Source organism: Gymnodraco acuticeps, unplaced genomic scaffold (genome assembly GCF_902827175.1).
Source record: "Gymnodraco acuticeps unplaced genomic scaffold, fGymAcu1.1, whole genome shotgun sequence".
Classification (NCBI taxonomy): Eukaryota; Metazoa; Chordata; class Actinopteri; order Perciformes; family Bathydraconidae; genus Gymnodraco; species Gymnodraco acuticeps.
The window spans coordinates 13-18,648 of NW_022990403.1; the positions used below are offsets into that span (position 1 = coordinate 13).

General features: G+C 39.8%; 1 protein-coding gene and 3 non-coding genes across 4 annotated transcripts; all 4 read right to left on the reverse strand.

Moving 5' to 3' along the window:
- Positions 1 to 300: 300 nt before the first annotated feature.
- lpcat3 (lysophosphatidylcholine acyltransferase 3) lies at positions 301 to 15,415 on the reverse strand (the record flags this gene model as incomplete). The annotated part of the gene is given in 10 exon segments (XM_034224878.1): positions 301 to 448; positions 2,428 to 2,591; positions 2,851 to 2,937; positions 3,959 to 4,067; positions 4,204 to 4,382; positions 8,112 to 8,149; positions 8,360 to 8,453; positions 10,940 to 11,046; positions 12,177 to 12,284; positions 15,088 to 15,415. Coding segments are annotated over 10 exon segments (1,119 nt in total), but the record flags the coding sequence as incomplete, so codon positions are not given.
- A 677-nt stretch (positions 15,416 to 16,092) lies between these two features.
- On the reverse strand, positions 16,093 to 16,149 carry LOC117551826. Its single transcript, XR_004569852.1, has one exon. It is a non-coding gene; the product is annotated as a U7 small nuclear RNA (small nuclear RNA).
- Positions 16,150 to 17,083: 934 nt separating this feature from the next.
- On the reverse strand, positions 17,084 to 17,141 carry LOC117551827. The gene has a single exon (XR_004569853.1). It is a non-coding gene; the product is annotated as a U7 small nuclear RNA (small nuclear RNA).
- Positions 17,142 to 17,816: 675 nt separating this feature from the next.
- On the reverse strand, positions 17,817 to 17,873 carry LOC117551825. The gene has a single exon (XR_004569851.1). It is a non-coding gene; the product is annotated as a U7 small nuclear RNA (small nuclear RNA).
- Positions 17,874 to 18,636: the final 763 nt, after the last annotated feature.

The following is an 18,636-nucleotide window of genomic DNA, read 5'->3' on the forward strand; positions in this document are numbered from 1 at the left end:
GAGAGACAGACACACAGTTATAGTAATACAATAAAACAACAGTTATATAATAAACTGATTGTGACAGAAGTCAATATTTAATATTTATGTTGTTCAGCAGTGAAAAGCATTTCCTCCATTTTGTTTACGCTATCTAATAACAAGAGACTGTCTCTAGTAAAGAATCAGTTTGCAAACGATTTGATTGAAACAAGGTAAACAACAAATCCACAACCTAGTAGAAAAACAATACCCAGATGATTTGAGATTCCTGCACATATTTATCCTTAGCATATCCCTGCATCTGCTCAGTGTGTGTACCTGTCTCTCTACGGTGATGATGAAGAACTCCATGGAGAAGCACAGGAGGTATCCGGAGTGAAGACCATGCCAAACAGTGAGAAAGAGGAGCGTGGTCACATGAGACAGGGTCTTATTGCCCAGGAACTTCAACCTCTTGAAGACATGTCTAAAAACAGAAAAGAGGAAAGCGTTATGGTTTGTTTCTCTGACTTACAATCCAGATGAGGGCAGTCAGAAAGCTTCGTGCATCACTGCCCACAAGTTAAGCACTCACTCACCTGAAAGCTGGTGTTGCATAGCAACTGAGGTTATATTAAAACATTTCAACAACTTGACATCCCATCATCTTCAAGGGTACTCATGTATTCAATGCTTGCCAGTGTTAAAGGTCTTTACACACAGAAAGCTTGGATACACTGCATGGGCACGCTGTGTTGTAAAGAGCGGGTCAGACAAAGTACATGAAGCACTGCGGCGACATCTTTGCTTCAGTATGCTTGGAACAAAGTGCTCGTCTGATATTAAACAACATAAGACATAACCTTTCTGATGTCCTTAATGGGGGGGGATCATTTGAACTTCTGGTGTAAGGTGTCTTTGATGCCTCTCTCTATAACAGCTGACTTTTATGAAGCCATTTGGAACAGCTATAAAAAAGGTGTTTCAAACGGCACTTAATTGAAAGTAGCTTGTTTGAAGCACACTGACCCCTCGAGGAGCTTCTCCTATCAGACTGTGTCCTCCTCTCCTCGCACTAATTAGTCATGCCTCTGATTCGCACTGGCTTCTTCCCAACTGTATGCTGGATGAATTTGAAAGCCGTGCAGAAATCATGCACGTTCTTTAAATTGCATTTCAGAGGAAGGAGGTTTAATACAAAACTCAACCCATTTTACATTAAACTGCTTAAGAAGTGGCTATAAATAGACTTCTCTTTGTAGGTCAAACAATGAGAGCATTTTGTCATGTCTGTATTTTATCTGCCAAGGTCATGAAGGCTCTTTATCAACAAGCTTTACTGTATAACGTTCTGTACTGAATAGTTTCATGTTCATTCTTTCAGCAGGTTTAATGTATTCTGTGTAAGGCGGAGCTAGTATGCTAATTGTTACTCTTCATTGTTCTCATACTGTCTGTGCTGCAGCACCTCTTTCACCCTCTGTCTGAAACCAGAGCCCAGTCTGCTCTGATTGGTTAGCTGGCCGGCTCTGTTGTGATTGGTCAACCGCTTAGAGATGTCCCGCCCCTTAGCCTATCACGGACAATGTGTTGGAGCGCTAGCCAATAGAGTTAAATAGAGATGGCACTATGTTACAGAAGTAAACAAAGGAGTCAAAATAGAGGCGTTTCAGGTGGGGGGGGGGGGGGGGATTTTGGCCTCTGCAAACCTATATGACACAATGCAGGAAAGAGACAACCCCAAAAAGCAGAACAACACTAGGCTAAACTGATATTAGCATGTTACTCTTTGCAGGGATCTGGATCTTATTCTACGCAGGGTTGCTTTCGATTGTTGTTAAGCTCAGAAGTCAAAATGTATTAAGATCTAAAACAGACATGCAGCCACCTGTATTAATAAAACAGTCCAGCAGCACAATAAAGTCTATGTATACAACCAAAATAACAACATCTAGTTCTCTGTCTTTTAGGGTAATGCCGTAGAACAGAAAATGCCATTATAAAAGCCACTTGGTACAGCGCTGCTTGCTGAGAGGAGTGGATCTCCACTGCAGAAAGATGCCCCTCCTCTCATGGTGTGCGTTACGCGTCTAATGCATTCAACTGAAATGGACCATGCAATAAACTGTATGTTCAATAAATTGCTTTGCTCACTGTGGTCGTATGTTTAAAACGGTTTATGCACGAGGCTCCTGCTTGATATCAAACTTTTAACCCCCTCCTCAGATGTGTCTCCCTTCCCTGTGACGACGCCTCTGGTGTGAGAACAAACTGTGAAGAGAGGCTGCAGCAGCATGTGATGCCAGGCTTTTACTGTGAAGCACTGCCACATATGCAGATTGGAGTGAACTATAATACCCCTCTACTTTACTGCCATCATCTAAGTCAATATTTAACTTCTACACTCACGGTTTGAACACAAAGTGAGATAGCGCCTTAACAGATTTCTCCGGGCTCGGCACTGACCTGGCCACCCAGGCGTTTGTGTTGATGTTGAAGGAAGAGATGGTTCCTCCAAAGAGAGGCGCGGTTTCAAAGACCCACACCTTCATGTTGGCACAGGCGTCCCATCTGTGCTCACCATCCACCACACCGTTGTAGCCTAGTCCCGATAATATACATACACCCTCCTGCAACAAAACAATGTCATCTCGTCAGATCGCACCATAAACCACGAGAACCTGATAAACTGGGAATATTCACATGGGCTGATCAGGGCGAGACAAAAAAAAGGATCTAACTATGTGTGTATGCAAAGGTGTGTTTTACTCGTAATGCTCTGTAGTTAAAATCAGTCTGTAGCTACAGCTTTAAACAAGTTATTCTAGGAAACAAATCAGTTGGCTGCTTTGTTCAAACTCATTTCATGCGAATCAAGAGGTTACTTACCGCTATAACCCAACAGCTGACATATTTATACAAGATGACTTTAGCCCAAATCAGAACAAACACACAGCGATACCAGAAGGGCTGAGCCTGTGGAAAACACAACGTTTCATATTTTAGACAAACTACTTTTTTTGTTCTTACAAACTTTAAGCAAAAAAATAAATGAACATTATCAATATCTAACGTCGAAAAATAGTTTATAGGTAAAGTAGCACGTGAACGAGGCATGGCCTAGGAGCAGCAAATACACTTTAGAGGTCCCATGTCATGCTTGTCCGGTTATTACTCATCCCCTTGTGTTATGAAGCTTTTTCTGCAACACACACACACACACACACACACACACACACACACACACACACACACACACACACACACACACACACACACACACACACACCACACACACACACACACACACACCACACACACACACACACACACACACACACACACACACACACACACACACACACACACACACACACACACACACACACACACACACACACACACACACACACACACACACACACACACACACACACACACACACACACACACACACACACACACACACACACACACACACACACACACACACACACACACACACACACACACACACACACAGCAGGACGTTGCGAGGCTCGCTGCTGCGAGGAGCGGGACACTGAGCTGGCTCACTCGTGTGGGGTCTGCGAGATAGCGCAGAACTCAGCCACTGGGCTCATGGGGGGGGGGGGGGCAGGAGCTCCAACAAGCCGTTTAGGACAGAGAGTGAATACACATACTTTACAGAGATGCTGTGAGAAACCAATGTGAGTTTGGAAAATTGCACAATATAAATCTATTCTAGTAGACCTCAACAATGGAATTATGATCAGTAGAAATGGCCATGACATGGGACCTTTAAATACACACATCAACAGAAGATCAAAGAGGTATATATATTTATAAAATATCTATAGAAAAACAAATTACTACAACTAGAGTGTTAAAAGCTTTCCTTTGTTTCTTTTGTATGGCAATGAGGTAAAGAGATGTGCATATTCAGCATGTGCACGGTTATTGAATGATTTATGTTTTTAAATATTGTCGTTCTCACCTCATACTCATCTGTTAAGAAGTAGCTGTCTGGGTAATAGGGACTAAATATTGTATATATCGTCAGGCAGAGAAAACCCAGAGCAAACCTCTTCATAGCCGGTGTAACGCTGGAGGAGAAAGACGGACGAGAGGACGATGGGAGATTAGCGGTGGATATTGCAAACTGCAGGGATCTGATACTGCACAGTTCGTTTATTGTACAGATAGGACTTTTCATCACTGGTGATTGTCTCCCTCTTGTACCTGTTGGGAGGCTTTCCGGGGCTGTCGGTGAGCTCCCCGGCCACCAGCTTCTGGTAGCTGCGCAGCGTGAACTGGGGCCCCACCAGGAAGCCTCCGTAGAAATAGGAGAAGCCGCACACCTCGAGCAGGGAGGGCACCGAGGGGAGGGCGGCCTTCTTCTGCTCTGCACTCAGCTGGGACTGGAGGTTAAGGACATGAGAAGACATATATTAAAGACAACTTACAAATTATTTATCTAATATTCCAATTACTTGTATATAGGCCCTCCTTGCACTATTTATATCCTATTTTATTTGTATTTACTTGCACTATTGTATCTGTTTTATCACTGTTGGAGGAACCTGTGACCTAAGATTTTCATTGATATATCTACACTGTAGCTATGCACACATGACAATGAAAGCCTTGAATGTTGATACAGGAAATATCTAGTTACAAAAGGATGACTTTAGAAACAATATTGACTGACCACAAACTCAATATCGCTGCACTGAATACTTATTAACTGGCATTTAACTGCAGGCTGTACACTGTGTACTTTACATTGATAATATTAACCAGACGGAGCAGATGTGTACATTTTGACACAGATACAACAGAATGAATAAGCACAGCGTAAACACTCATTCGAATAAAAATCAAATAAAGCAACAGAAGGGGAAAATAACAGCTGTCAGAGACACACGAGAGAGGAACCAAGCTCACTGAAGACGAGTGAAAGAACAGGAAAAGGGAAGGGCTGCTCAAAAGATAGTTTTTGAAAGGAAATGAGGGTGAGGCAATGATATGATGATTCCCTCTACACTGTAGTAGCTATCTCTTTGGGTTGTGTCATTGTGATTAATATTGCATCAATGTGATAAAGGAATTTGGAGTAATCCAGTATATTAGTCACACTTCCTGTATGTGGTTTAAATCAATTGAGTTTCAGTAAAAATGTGTCAACTAATGGCGCATTTCAGCGCGGTTTAAGCGTGCCGTGCCCGTTTTTGGTTGCGTTTCCACTCGGGGTAGTTCCGGCTAGTACCTTTTCACAGTTTTCCGGCTCTCCAAAATCGAGGTTCTTTCCGGGCCAACAACCGGGCTGAGTATGCTAAACTAGTGAGAGAATCGCTGGCAACTAACTACAACAAAATGAACATATTTGACCGTGATTTAATTGTAATACAGGTTTCAAAATGATGCAGAAGTAACAACATACTGATACCGGTTAGTAAAAACCATGAATTAATGCTTTGACAAGTCTGCAGACAGACGGCAGGCGAAAAACCCTTTTTTGAAATGCGTGTTTTCTGAATGGAGATCGGCTAAGCTAACGTTATATATGCTCCGACCGTCCACACTCACAGCAACGGCCTACAGACATAAATAAACCAGCGACTGTATTCGCCATGACACAGGCAGTCTGTGGTTTGAACTTGTTTAACTTTTGTCTAGTTTCTGAACAGATATGAGGAGCTGTGAGCTCTGAGTGCTAAGAGCTAACGGCTGATGTTGGTTTTGTGGTTCTCATTGAAGATGACGTCACGGCTCCGCCTACACTGCGTTACTATAGTTACTACCCCAGTTCCTAAACTGTAATGGAAACGCAGCATAAAGTGAGCCTGGCCTAACGAGGCCTAACTATACCTTTCTAAGCCGAGCGAGGCCCTGTTGAACACATGCAGCAACATCCTCTCAAATGTCCTTTATAGTTTTCTTACTTCCTTTTAAGAGTAGTTTTTAATAGGCTTGGGATCAGTAGACCTAAAGTATTTCTTAAGCCCACATGTTAAAGGTAGGGTAGGTAATTCACTTCAGAAACACTTGTTGTTATATTCCATGGAATGCTCTTAACATCCCGATGGCAATGAATATCTTAAATGCTTTGACAATAAATACATTAAAAAACGTCATCTCTGGAAGCCGTGGCGCTGTAAAAAGCACGACCAATCATCTGAGCCGGCCCGGCTAAAGTAACTGGATGGCCTACCTGCCTGTCAGCCTTCCATCTGGGCACAAACTTATCTCGTGCCCTCATTGGTCATGTGCACGTTTGTGTGTGTTGGAGGAGGGGCTCTGTAAGGAAGTGGCAGATTTTTTCCGGTTGTGTTTTTTCAAATTCTAGCGCACTCGAGCTGGTTTCTCCATTCTTACCTACCCTACCTTTAAATAATGCAATAATTAGAAATACGCCGAGATATATATGAATCTAAGTTTGACAGAATGATATTCTTGCTTTATTTTTTTCATGTTCCTCAAATGTAAAACTTGTGTTTCCTTGCAGTAGTCAAACGAATTGTCGACTGAATACAAAATGTTTTTAACTTATCCTGGTAAAAGTACTCTCAACTACTAACACAATGTTAATTAAATTCAGAAAAAATAGCCCAGGAGTGATTTTGATTAAAAAGAAAAAATAAGAACGATTCTAGGATAAGAAGAAAAATAAAGGAGGACATTGGTTTTTATATAATTCCACGAAGGAGGCCTATAAATTACATATACACCACACAATGTCTCCCTCATCATCACACACCCTCTGCTGATATTTCTCTCCCCTTTATTGTATCCCGTTTCTCCCTCTCTACTCTAGCGTCTTGTCTTTTTCTCCACAGAGCCTTTAGTAGGCAAATAGAGCGTGTCTGACTGCAGCTACGTATAAAGGAGGGAAGGCTGAGGGGTCAGAGCAGCTCCTCACAGGCACAAAGCCCCTTTGTTATGTTGCAGTTATCTTAATACCGCTCTGGGTTGGTGGTAGTCATGCTTTAAGGTTTCTGTCACTATAGAGAGGCGAAGTCCCTCCCTTTCCGGGGAGCTCCACGGGACCTTATTTCGGAAAAAGTATGTATTGAAGTCAATGGGGAGAGAAAGATAATCTTTTGATCCCGTTTGAATTGTGCCACGAATTACACACATGATGTTTGTCAATCTCAAAGATAATTTTGCAAGTTAATTTTTTTTTAAATGTGTGGTAAAACTGGGAAGTAACACTTTTTTTGTGTGAAACCGCTCAATGACCTACATCTCCCGTCTCGCCCCACACACCAAGACGGCCGTCACGTTGAACATTTCACTTCTTTCTTTCAGAATGAGGCGGAAAGTATTAAAAGAGGTGAAAATCACTCCAAGTCTGGGCACGTTGAGAGCTGTACACACACAAGGGGAGTTAGTCGGTTCCGTAAGAGCCAGCATGCGGGACTGGGACTCTGGGATTTGTAGTCTTTCTAGTTGCGTATTTTTCATAGTCTTATATTTCAACAGTTTTACGACAAACTGTGACTTTTTTGACATGGAAATTAGTTTTAAAATGACAAACATCATGTGTGTAATTCGTGGCACAATTCAAACGGGATCGAAAGATAACCTTTCTCTCTCCATTGACTTCAATGTATACTTTTTCCGAAATAAGGTCCCATGGGTCGGAAGTAGATGGGCGGGACTTCGCCTCTCTATAGACTAATTTCAGCCTCTCCATTTTGAATATTTGAATATTTGTTTACATGATAGGAAATCTTTGAGTTTTGAGCTGAACATTTAGATTTGTTGTGTTTGATTTTAAGTGTTTTAAATACAATTTGTAGGCTGGGATATTTCTGCAGCTCCACAATACTTAAAAATGTGGTTTTAACAGGTCTTACCATTTAATAAATATTGTGCTTTCTGTGAATGTAATAATGAACTAACCCATTTTGCAATTTTGAATAAATCTGTATGTTTTCACATCGTGACCGTCTGCTTGTTTTTGGTGAAAACAATCAGATATCCTGCAACAACTCATCTGCCTTTTCTTCCACACGACAGAATGACACAAATAAATGACAATTACAGGAACTAACAGACAACAAACAAAACTCAAACGAAGGACATTCCAAGACAGACCACATGAACGAGGAAGCAGGCAAAAGCAAAGAGATCAACAAACTCACTGGTTCCTTCCCGCCGTCATAGTAATCAAAGGACAAACCTGTAATCAGAAAATGCATCTGGTGTCAGAAACTATGTTAGGGTGACTAGTGCTTGATGTCATTATCATTTTGATGAACACTGTTAAAGCATTTAAAGGCCATGTCAGCAGTTCATCAGTGTGTTAATCACTCACTGGAGAACAACAATGGCAACAGGAAGATATGAAATAGGAAACCATCTGCAAGGAGAGCAAAGAGAGTCAACTCACCAACAAGTTTGAGTGTGAGGACACAATGAGGCATGGTCCACTTGATGTCATACTCCTCTGTCGCTGTGTAGTAATACCCTGCCAGCAGGTACACCTGCAGGAGGAGAGAGGGAGAGGATGAAATGACAAAGCAGATGTTTATCAGAGCTCTACATCAAAATCAGAATTCCTTTATCCGTCCCACAGAGGGGAAATGTACATTGTTACATGTTTATAGATAGAGACGGGGAAAAAAGAACACACTATTAGATCAAAAAGGCATGCACATAAAACTAGCAGGAAGTATTTATCAAATAAAATAAGTGTAACATTGTAGAATACTGTGTGGTAGTGGGTAGATTGCAGTGATAAGCAAAATGTAATTATATATTTACATAATAACATGCAGATGCTGGTTGGAATGAACTACCTAAGACCCCATTTACACGGGAACGCAAACAAAACGAATTCAATGTCAAAAAAGTATTCCGTTCACAAGGATACGGCTCAATAAACGTGTCCCTTCGCACGAGACCGCTCGACCCGCTGGAGTACATGGAGAAAAGTAGCGGATACAACCCGTTTCATTCTCGTGTAAACAGCACCTAAGAAGTAGCAGCCAGTAGTAGCATAAGCTAGGAACGTATTGCACATAAGTGTTGTTGCCACAAGAGAGAACAGAAAGGGGAAATTCACTAAAACCAATCACAGGAAGTGTGGTGCTGAATGCAAAGGAAATCTGACATGAGCACATTCTGTGTAAAACAATGTGGTTTCCATGATCATGCTCCTATAAAAGGGTTGAGCAGTAAGTGCAAAAGCATGCAAAAACACCGGAACCAGCAATCCCCAAGGAAGGATGTGACTACATCATGAGATTATTGGTTATAGAGTGGACTGGGATGAGTTCTAAAACCTGGTAAAGAGTCAGCGTTGTGCCACTTCTGGTTCTCTCGTCTCAAAGTCAACGGTTTGTTTATGGCTAGAGGGCTGAAATAAAGTCTGTGGTTAAACAAGCTGAAGAGATTTTAACGCTTTGTTTTCCGTCATAACATAAGTCAGTTAATACTCCACTTGTTAATCTCCAAAGCTTCTATGTGTCATAAAAATGTCGGTTGCCAACAAGTGACTAACTTGTCTACTAAACATCATCGTGCAGATCATTAGCCAGCCATGTGACCAGGATGTATTTACTTTATAGTTTAACGTTAGCTCTTACTTCTGGCGAGTGCATTTACTCTTAAAAAAAAAAAAGTGCTGTTAATATGTGGAAACTATCCTGCTGAACACATGTAGGTATTAAAAAGGTGTTTGTCACTGTTTTTATTTTCTGCTATACAGTAAACCGATATCCAATAGAAAATACCCTTGCTTTTTGTGGAAGGACTCTCTGCGATGCTAACGTCCCGATCGGCCTACTAAAGTACGTCATCAATGCACCACTCTATAGGTGGCCCTTATGGCGCCGGGCCTCGCGCGGCTTAGTACGGCATAGTTAGGCCTGGTAGGCCTTGGTAGGCCAGGCTCACTTTATGCTGCGTTTCCATTACAGTTTAGCAACTGGGGCAGTAACTATAGTAACGCAGTGTAGGCGGAGCTGTGACATCATATTCAATGCGAAACACAAAACCAACATCAGCCGTTAGCTGTCAGCACACAGAGCTCACAGCTCCTCATATCTGTTCAGAAACTAGACAAAAGTTAAACAAGTACAAACCACAGACTGCCTGTGTCATGGAGAATACAGTCGCTGGTTTATTTATGTCTGTAGGCCGTTGCTGTGAGTGTGGACGGTCGGAGCATATATAACGTTAGCTTAGCCGATCTCCATTCAGAAAACACGCATTTCAAAAGGTTTTTCGCCTGCCGTCTGTCTGCAGACTTGTTAAAGCATTAATTCATGGTTTTTACTAACCGGTATCAGTATGTTGTTACTTCGGCATCATTTAGAAACGTGTATTACAATAAAATCACGGTCAAATATGTTCATTTTGTTGTAGTTAGTTGCCAGCGATTCTCTCACTAGTTTAGCATACTCAGCCCGGTTGTTGGCCCGGAAAGAACCTCGATTTTGGAAAGCCAGAAAAACTGTGAAAAAGTACCCGCTAGCCGGAACTACCCCGAGTGGAAACGCAACCAAAAACGGACCCGGCACGCTTAAACCGCGCTGAAATGCGCCATTAGATGACACATTTTTACTGAAACTCAATTGACTTAAACCACATACAGGAAGTGTGACTAATACACTGGATTACTCCTAATTCCAGACAACTGTGAAAAAATACCCGCTAGCCGGAACTACGCCTAGTGGAAACGCAACCAAAAACGGGCCGGGCCGGGCACGGGACGGCACGCTTAAACCGCGCTGTAGTGTAAATGCGCCATAATAGTACAGGTGTGGCATTAACAGGGCAATTAAAGGAAATTGCAGAATGCTGATATCAGACTGTGCAGACAAACAGAAGAAAGAACAAACACCAGAGCCACTGCAGTAACAGTCTGACAGGGGACCAAAGGGAGATAACACTATAAAAAAAATAAGCCTGGATGAATTGGATAAAAAGGGGAGAGGAAATAAAAAGACACAGGGGGACGTCTCACCATTTGAAAGGTAAAGCTGCTCAGGACAGTTGTTATCGTCCTCCCCATGAGCCTCATCATCAGGAACTGGACGAGGACGCATACTGCAGAGTGATAGATCTGAGGGCCTGGGGAAAAAAGAGGGCAGAGGGGGGGGGATGGTGAGTGCAGTCAAGTGTGACCTGTAGGACTGGACATGACAACGGCATGTTTTCCCTCCACACTTCAATACTGGCACAGATGGAAAAAGAACAACACGCCATATCCAGCATACACACTTCCCTTAAGAAAGATGGATGTCAGCAGTTTATGTTTTACTATGGCATGCTAGTCTTATCTCTGAACACGCTTCATTCATTTATCTTTTTATCTTATCTGGAGAAGCACTTCCTACCTTTAAATGTCACTTAGGCAATTTAGAAATATAAGGATTGACTAAAACTCAACGATAATCAGCTTTTTATTATATGTGACATGTGAAAGCATCAAATATTACACATCTTAGACGCTGGGTCGAGCTAATGTTTGACCTTCATGCTAAGAAATGGACACAAATTTGTTATGAATTATAAGAACGGTTGATAATTGAATAATTTGCTGCGGCTTTACTCGTGAATTTGTCAGTGCCAGTTTAAATTAGAAATCTTTGTGGTTTGAACTGTTGGACAAGCAATTTGAAACCTGACCAAACAATATTTTACATATGAAGATATCTTAAGCAATTAGGTTTTAAATGTAAAAAGGCAAGAGTGCTTTCTGTTCAAGTTCAGTCTTTCCTCTGTCACATTATATGTAACCTGTGGAGTTTTTGGAGCATCACATCGGGCAAACCAGCACTGTATGTTCAATAAAAGAGCTTGATTTTGCCAGTGACGGGCACAAATTTGCTATCATACATTTCTAAAAACATTATGACGTACATTGAGGGTGCGTAATTGCCCTAAAGGATGACGTTGCAGCTAATTTAGTAGGTGCATCTTGCTCAATAATTGGCCAATTTTGAAGATTGTTGTTCCTTTCAGTCAGTTGAAAGCAAAAACATAGGGAAATTGGGTCCTGGTTGAACACGAGACGTTTGCTAAGGTTCAAGGACACGGGTTTTTTGTTCCTTTGAAATTAATTTAAACATGACTCTTGGTGTGTTTACAAGAAAATAAAAAGTGCAGTTTTAAAGAAAACCCCCAAAAATCTTAACCACCTCAAAGAATAGGAGCTTGACAACAAAATCTTTAAAACCGAGGCTTCCTCTTCATCTCACCAAAGTTGAATGCAGCTAGAGCCAGTCCAGATATCGCGTGGAACAAGTTTATAACGGTGGCTGTCTGGTAGAATAAATACTTCCGGTACACCAGAGCACAGGGATACCCTACAGGAGAGAGAACAAAGGTTAAACACAGCTTAATATCAGCCATTGTTGACCCCCCCAGATATCAACAACACTGACCTTGTGGTAAAAAAAACCTCATGGCACATACTCAGCAGCACATTAGTACCATTTGTGTGTATTTGTGTATGTATGTAAAAGTCCCCACACCCATTTTCCTCCCTGGGGTTAGCAAATAGTTACAATTTGTGTGAATATTACATTTCCTTTCATTAGCTGATGCTTTTATCCAAAGAGACGTACAATAAGTGCAACAGACCTTGAAAACACAAGACATTGCACCAGCTCATATACAGTTTCATATTTAAATGTGCTTCATTTGAGTAGTTCCTAATGTAACATTGAAGCAACACATTTCCATCTGCCTCAACTGGGTTACTTTTAAAAAGAGGGCAATTATCTTTAATTGTTTCTAATTGTCAACAAATCCAATGAAGCGACTAAAAGCAACAATGTCGTGTCGGTGCGGTTAAAGGCTAATGTATTCCTCTTTGACCTAGATTGTGGTCTAAACACACCGTTGCACATGATCCTTAATGACGATGAAGAGCAGGGGGCACAGGTTTATTTTAAGTCAACCGCACATGAACCGCAGTGTTGCCATATACACACACTGGACTGGTGCATATTAATACTTGTGTATTTATATCCAGACCAAGTTGTTCCTATTTGAATGTTAGTTTGCAGTGACCTGGAGTCAAATTAAACTTTCAAATAGAACGATTACAGTAAAAATATTAACAAAAAACAATAACATCTTTTAAAATAATTAAACCATAGTTTCTACACTTAAAAAAAGTCGTAGGGAAATTATTGAAAGGCGTGTCTGTTTTTATGGGATTTATAGAAACTAAGAACATCTTGATAAAACATACGCAGTCCAATATGTCAAGTGTGGAGCTGCTGTAGGGAATTAGTTATCTGAACCATGTATGCAAAGTATTTCTAACATCACAGTGCATTAGTATACATCAGCTCTTGCAAAGTAGTTGGTTTACATCCGCCTATGTTTAGAAGACAATACCTTCTGTTATTTCATGCACCATAGTTGGCACCATGGCAGCAATATTATGCAAGCCACATTGAGCAACACAGGGACAAGGATCATGCAACAGGCTGACTTAAGTTTCTTTCAGGCATTAACCAACCAAAGTCTGATCTGCAAGGCCATGTTCAGTGTATTGTATTGCCGGTATGAGGCGACAGAGAGAAATATATGTGTCCATGTGTCAGAGCAAAGTTCAGAGAGGACAGCATGGAGGACACCCTGTCCCAATCCAGACCTCTGTTACACCCTGTCATTTAAAAGTACTGCAACACATGCTATAATGAAACTGCAAATACTACATTTATGAAAAGACTCGCTCCAACCTTTTAACCCCCTCACAACGGTCTCCCCTCTACTCAACCAAGTGGAAAAATGGAGGGTAGGGGGGCACATTTTGGCAGCCTGAGCTCACTCTCCTTGACAAGCAATTCCCTCCCCCAACAAGCCTGGGACTATTATTTTCACCAAGACCAGTCTCGATCAATTATGCAAAACCCACAGCACACAATGTTACTTTGGTTTTCTGAATCATTTGAAAATTGTCCAGCTAGGTTGACATAATTGTGTAAATATTACAATATATACAATACAATATTTCACACACACAACTATCATGACAGTGGCAAGTTGGTACCTTTTTGAATGATTTAACATTCAGTAAGAATACGATTTATTTAAAGGGTTACTGGAGATATACATTCAATTTCTCAGGATACAATAGTTAATTAGCTAACAAAGCAGCAGTCCAACACAACTTTTAGCTAATTCAACAATAAGGAAATTCAACAACATATTACACAGGAAACTAGCAAACACTACTTTCATGTCAGTTATAAATTAGCCGTTAGAATCAGTTTAGTTATATTTGGTTTCTCTGGATATGTATTTACCTAGCTAACAGTAGTAGTCCAGCACAACTGGTTCGGTTGCGAGTTCAACAATAAGGTATTGAAACTAAATATTTTTACACGAAACTAGCAAACACCACTATCATATCAGTTACAAGTTAGCCGTTGGTATTATTGTTTGGAATGAGTTAACGTTGAGTTGGTGTGGTGTTTATTTTAAGGCTAACACGAGATATATTTAGTTTATCGGGATATGTATGTACCTAGCGTACACAGTAGTAGTCCAACACAACTAGTTTGGTTGCTATTGCATCAATAAGGTAATTAAACACCATATTACGAAACTAGCAAACACCACTTTCATGCCAGTTATAAGTTAGCCGTTGGTGATGATGTGTTTGTATCAGTTTAGTTAGTGTGCTATGTATGTAAAGGCTAACTATAGATATATTTCGTTTCTCGGGATATTTATCTACCTATCTTAAACAGTAGTAGTCCAACACAACTGTTTGGTTGCTAGTTCAACATTAAAGACATTTCAAAACCATATTTTACACGAAACTAGCAAACACCACTATCATATCAGTAACAAGTTAGCCGTTGGTGATGATGTTTTGAATGAGTTACCGTTTAGTTAGTGAGCCTTTTTTTGTAAAGGCTAACTAGAGATATGTCTTTTAGCTCAGGTTTTTTTTAAGGACACTCAATATTTATCCAGCTAACACAGACCAACTGATTTGTAGCTATGTGTCAGTGAGTACCTGGCTGAGCGTTATGTTAGCAGTGAGTGTAACAGTCACACAGAGCACCTAAACCTGCCCGCTGATGGATGCCATTCCGGCTAGCTACACCACAACAACCCGTAAGTGATTCGTGAGGCGACACTCACCGATTAAAATAGATAACATTAGTCGAACTGCTGGCTCCGGGGAACCTAAGGACTCCGAAAGATTCGCCAGCAAGGGAGCCGCCATCTTTCTTGTGGGCGGAAACGTCTCTTCGCGACGGTTCAGTGAACTCTACTGACTCACGGCAGACATCCACACAAACACACGCTCTTTAAAGGCCCTTCAACCTGCTTCAAAGTTACACTGTGGGATTCTCCTCCTACTTCTCCTCCCCTCCGGTCTATCTATACCACTCTTTTATTGTTTTAACAGCTTTAGATTGGATTTATGGGCTGACAGGTCGGCTATGTGTAGCAGCACAGCTCTAATGTAGCAAAGCTGTTAACTAGTGCATGAAAAGTGTGTGAAGATTAACCCCCGATTAGACACACAAGTGATATAATACATCTGAGTGTGCCCTCTTGTGTAGACATGCAGGAACAACACCAATAAAAGATCCACGTAAAACTGTTAAATGCATGTTTTAAAACCCCATGGGATGGCAAATTCATAATTGGCTCTTAATTACGTAATTTGGGTTTAATTTGCTTATAGTAAACACCATATGAAAGCACATCAAATTGCCAAAGTCTATTTGCCCTCCCCATTATTGATTTGCAGTAAGGCCAAACTACATGTAAACATTTACAATACACTTCCAAAAGTCTTAAAACTGAGATGGTTTACATCAAAAAAAGAAAGACAGTTACCATGTTTTTTTTAAATGTTAATCTATCCAAAAATATTTAACTGTGATATTTTCCTTTGAGTGAAAGGCTTTGTCATGGTATTCTATTGTGACTGATATGTTTAAGCTTGCTAAAGTTGACTTTTAACAGCCTTTGAAAGAATGATAAAAAATAACCTACAGTATAACACTACTTATAGATATTTTTGAATCAGTGTTACTAAATGAGTATTATGTATTCTAGGCTTAAATCAGGTCATCTTAATCTGGTTAAATTCATCCATATTTGTATGGTGGTTATTTTCTTTAGACAACATGTGGGGGCTTCTCTTTAAGAGAAACCTGCTAGAGAAATATCTAAAAAGCTTTAAAATCCTGCTGTTACTAAGGACGTCTGACGGTACTGGGACAACACATCTACACCTTCTTGTTATGGTGTGGTGTTGTAACCACTCACTGTAACACAACAAACAACACAACATCACAATGTACTGTATGTATATTTCTTCAAACTCCTCAAAAGTCAACAGTTAAAAACAGAAAGGGAATTAGTCGAATGCAAAACTCACATGTGCAAATATTTCTTTATTTTGATAAAGTTGTACGACTGGACACACGATGTCTCCCATTGAAACTTGAGTATTTCCATATTCTGCTACTTTGTACTACTACTCCACTACAATTCAGAGGTACATCGTGTACTTTTACTTCACTATATTTATTTAATACATTTACTTTAAAGATTTTGATTAATGATGTGAAATGTACATTTTGAGGACTACTTGTAACAGAGTATTCCTACACTTTGGTAATTCTATTTTACTCAAGTACAAAATATAAGTACTTCTCCCACCTCAGCTTTTAGTATATATGTAGCTGATAATACTTCTGCACTTCATGTTATTCTAAAATAATAAAGTCCATGCTGCAGGTTGAGTCGTTTTATTTTTGACAATATGTGGAGGTTTCTCTTTTGTCTGAAAATGGTTTGTATCCAAAAAATAAGTTCAGCTAACATTTTCAACTTTTTTTAAATGCTAATTTATTTTTGAACTGTGATATTTTCCTTTGAATGAAAGTATTTTTCATGGTATTCTTTTGTGATATGTTTAAGCTAGCTAAAGTTGACTATTTAACAGCTTTTGAAATAATTGTAAAAATAACATACAATTAAATACGATTTGCTGTACAGATATTTTGCATCAGTGCTACTAAACTAACATTACATGTACAAAGCTTAAATCAAGCGATAATGATGTAGTGAAGTTATTCCTTAGTCATAGATTGGTTATTTTCTTTTGACAACATGTGGGGGCTTCTCTTTAAGAGAAACCTGCTAGAGAAATATCTAAAAAGCTTTAAATTCCTGCTGTTACTAAGGACGTCTGACGGTACTGGGACAACACATCTACACCTTCTTGTTATGGTGTGGTGTTGTAACCACTCACTGTAACACAACAAGTAACACAACATCACAATGTACTGTATGTATATCACTTCAAACTCCTACATGTGCAAATACTTCTTCATACATTTGTACTACAACGTCGCCCACTTAAACACAGAGGTGGGAAGTAACTAAGTACAATTTTGAGGGTACTTGTACTTTACTTGAGTATTTCAATGTTATGCTACTTTGTACTTCTACTCCAGTACAATTCAGAGGTAAACCGTGTACTTTTACTCCATTACACTCGTTTTGTATGTTTAATTACTTTGCAGATTTCTCATTAAAACTAGCTGCAACTTTACCAGTTGTGATAAAACTGTAATGCATCAATAATTATAAAACATATCCTATATATATTCTGAAATGGGTCAATCTGCAGAATGACTACTTTTGTTACTTTAATTATATTTTGATGCTAATACTTGTGTTTACGCTTACTTGAGTAACATTTTACTACTGGCCTACTTTTCAAGATCATGTGGGTACTTTCATATCCCACGTCTGCTTTTGGTATATATATTCAAGTGTTGATATTTAAGGTTCTTCTGAAACATCGAGCATTATGATGTGGAGTTTTATTTTTGACAACATGTGGGGGCTTCTCTTTACGAGAAACCTGCTAGACAAATATCTAAAGAGCAAAGATTCCTGCCCAACAAACGGTCGGCTGTCAGTATCCCTACATTGAAAACACACCCTTCTGTTATGGTGTCATGTTTCATCCACTCATTGTAACACACAAACAAAAAGAAACAACACACATAATATAAAATATGGAAATATGAAAATGTCCTCTTCAACTTTCTAACAATTCGCATGTAGATAAGTTACAAAGATATGTTTTACCGCAGTGCAGGCTGGGTATGCAAAACTGAGCCGAAGATCCTCCAATCAGAGAGCGTTAAACCAGGCGGGGGAAATGGGCGGGACTTCCGTTTTCTGAGCCAATCAAACGGTGAATCGTCCCGGATCTTCCCTCTCACCAACTGATCATATTTATTTGTGGATAATAATAACGTGATAATGTTGCTGTTTTCGCTGTTATTGCAATTTAAAAGGTTTATATTGCAGATATTACAGCTGAAATCATACTTTTACAACTTATACTTATATAACAACATACATAACATTCATCTGGCTGCTACTTAGAAATTATTTATTTAGCTAATATATCATATCACTTGTATTATAGACTCTTATTTCACTATTTCACTTTTTTACTATTTTCTTTTGTATTACTATTTACTTGCACTATTTTATCTGTTTTATTGTGTTGCACTGTTGGAGGAGCCTGTGACCTAAGATGTTCATCAGCATAACTACACTCTAGCTAGTATGCACCACGTGACCAATAAAAGCCTTGAACCTTGAACCTTATACTTGTATCAAACTGTTGTCATATTAATTTCCTTC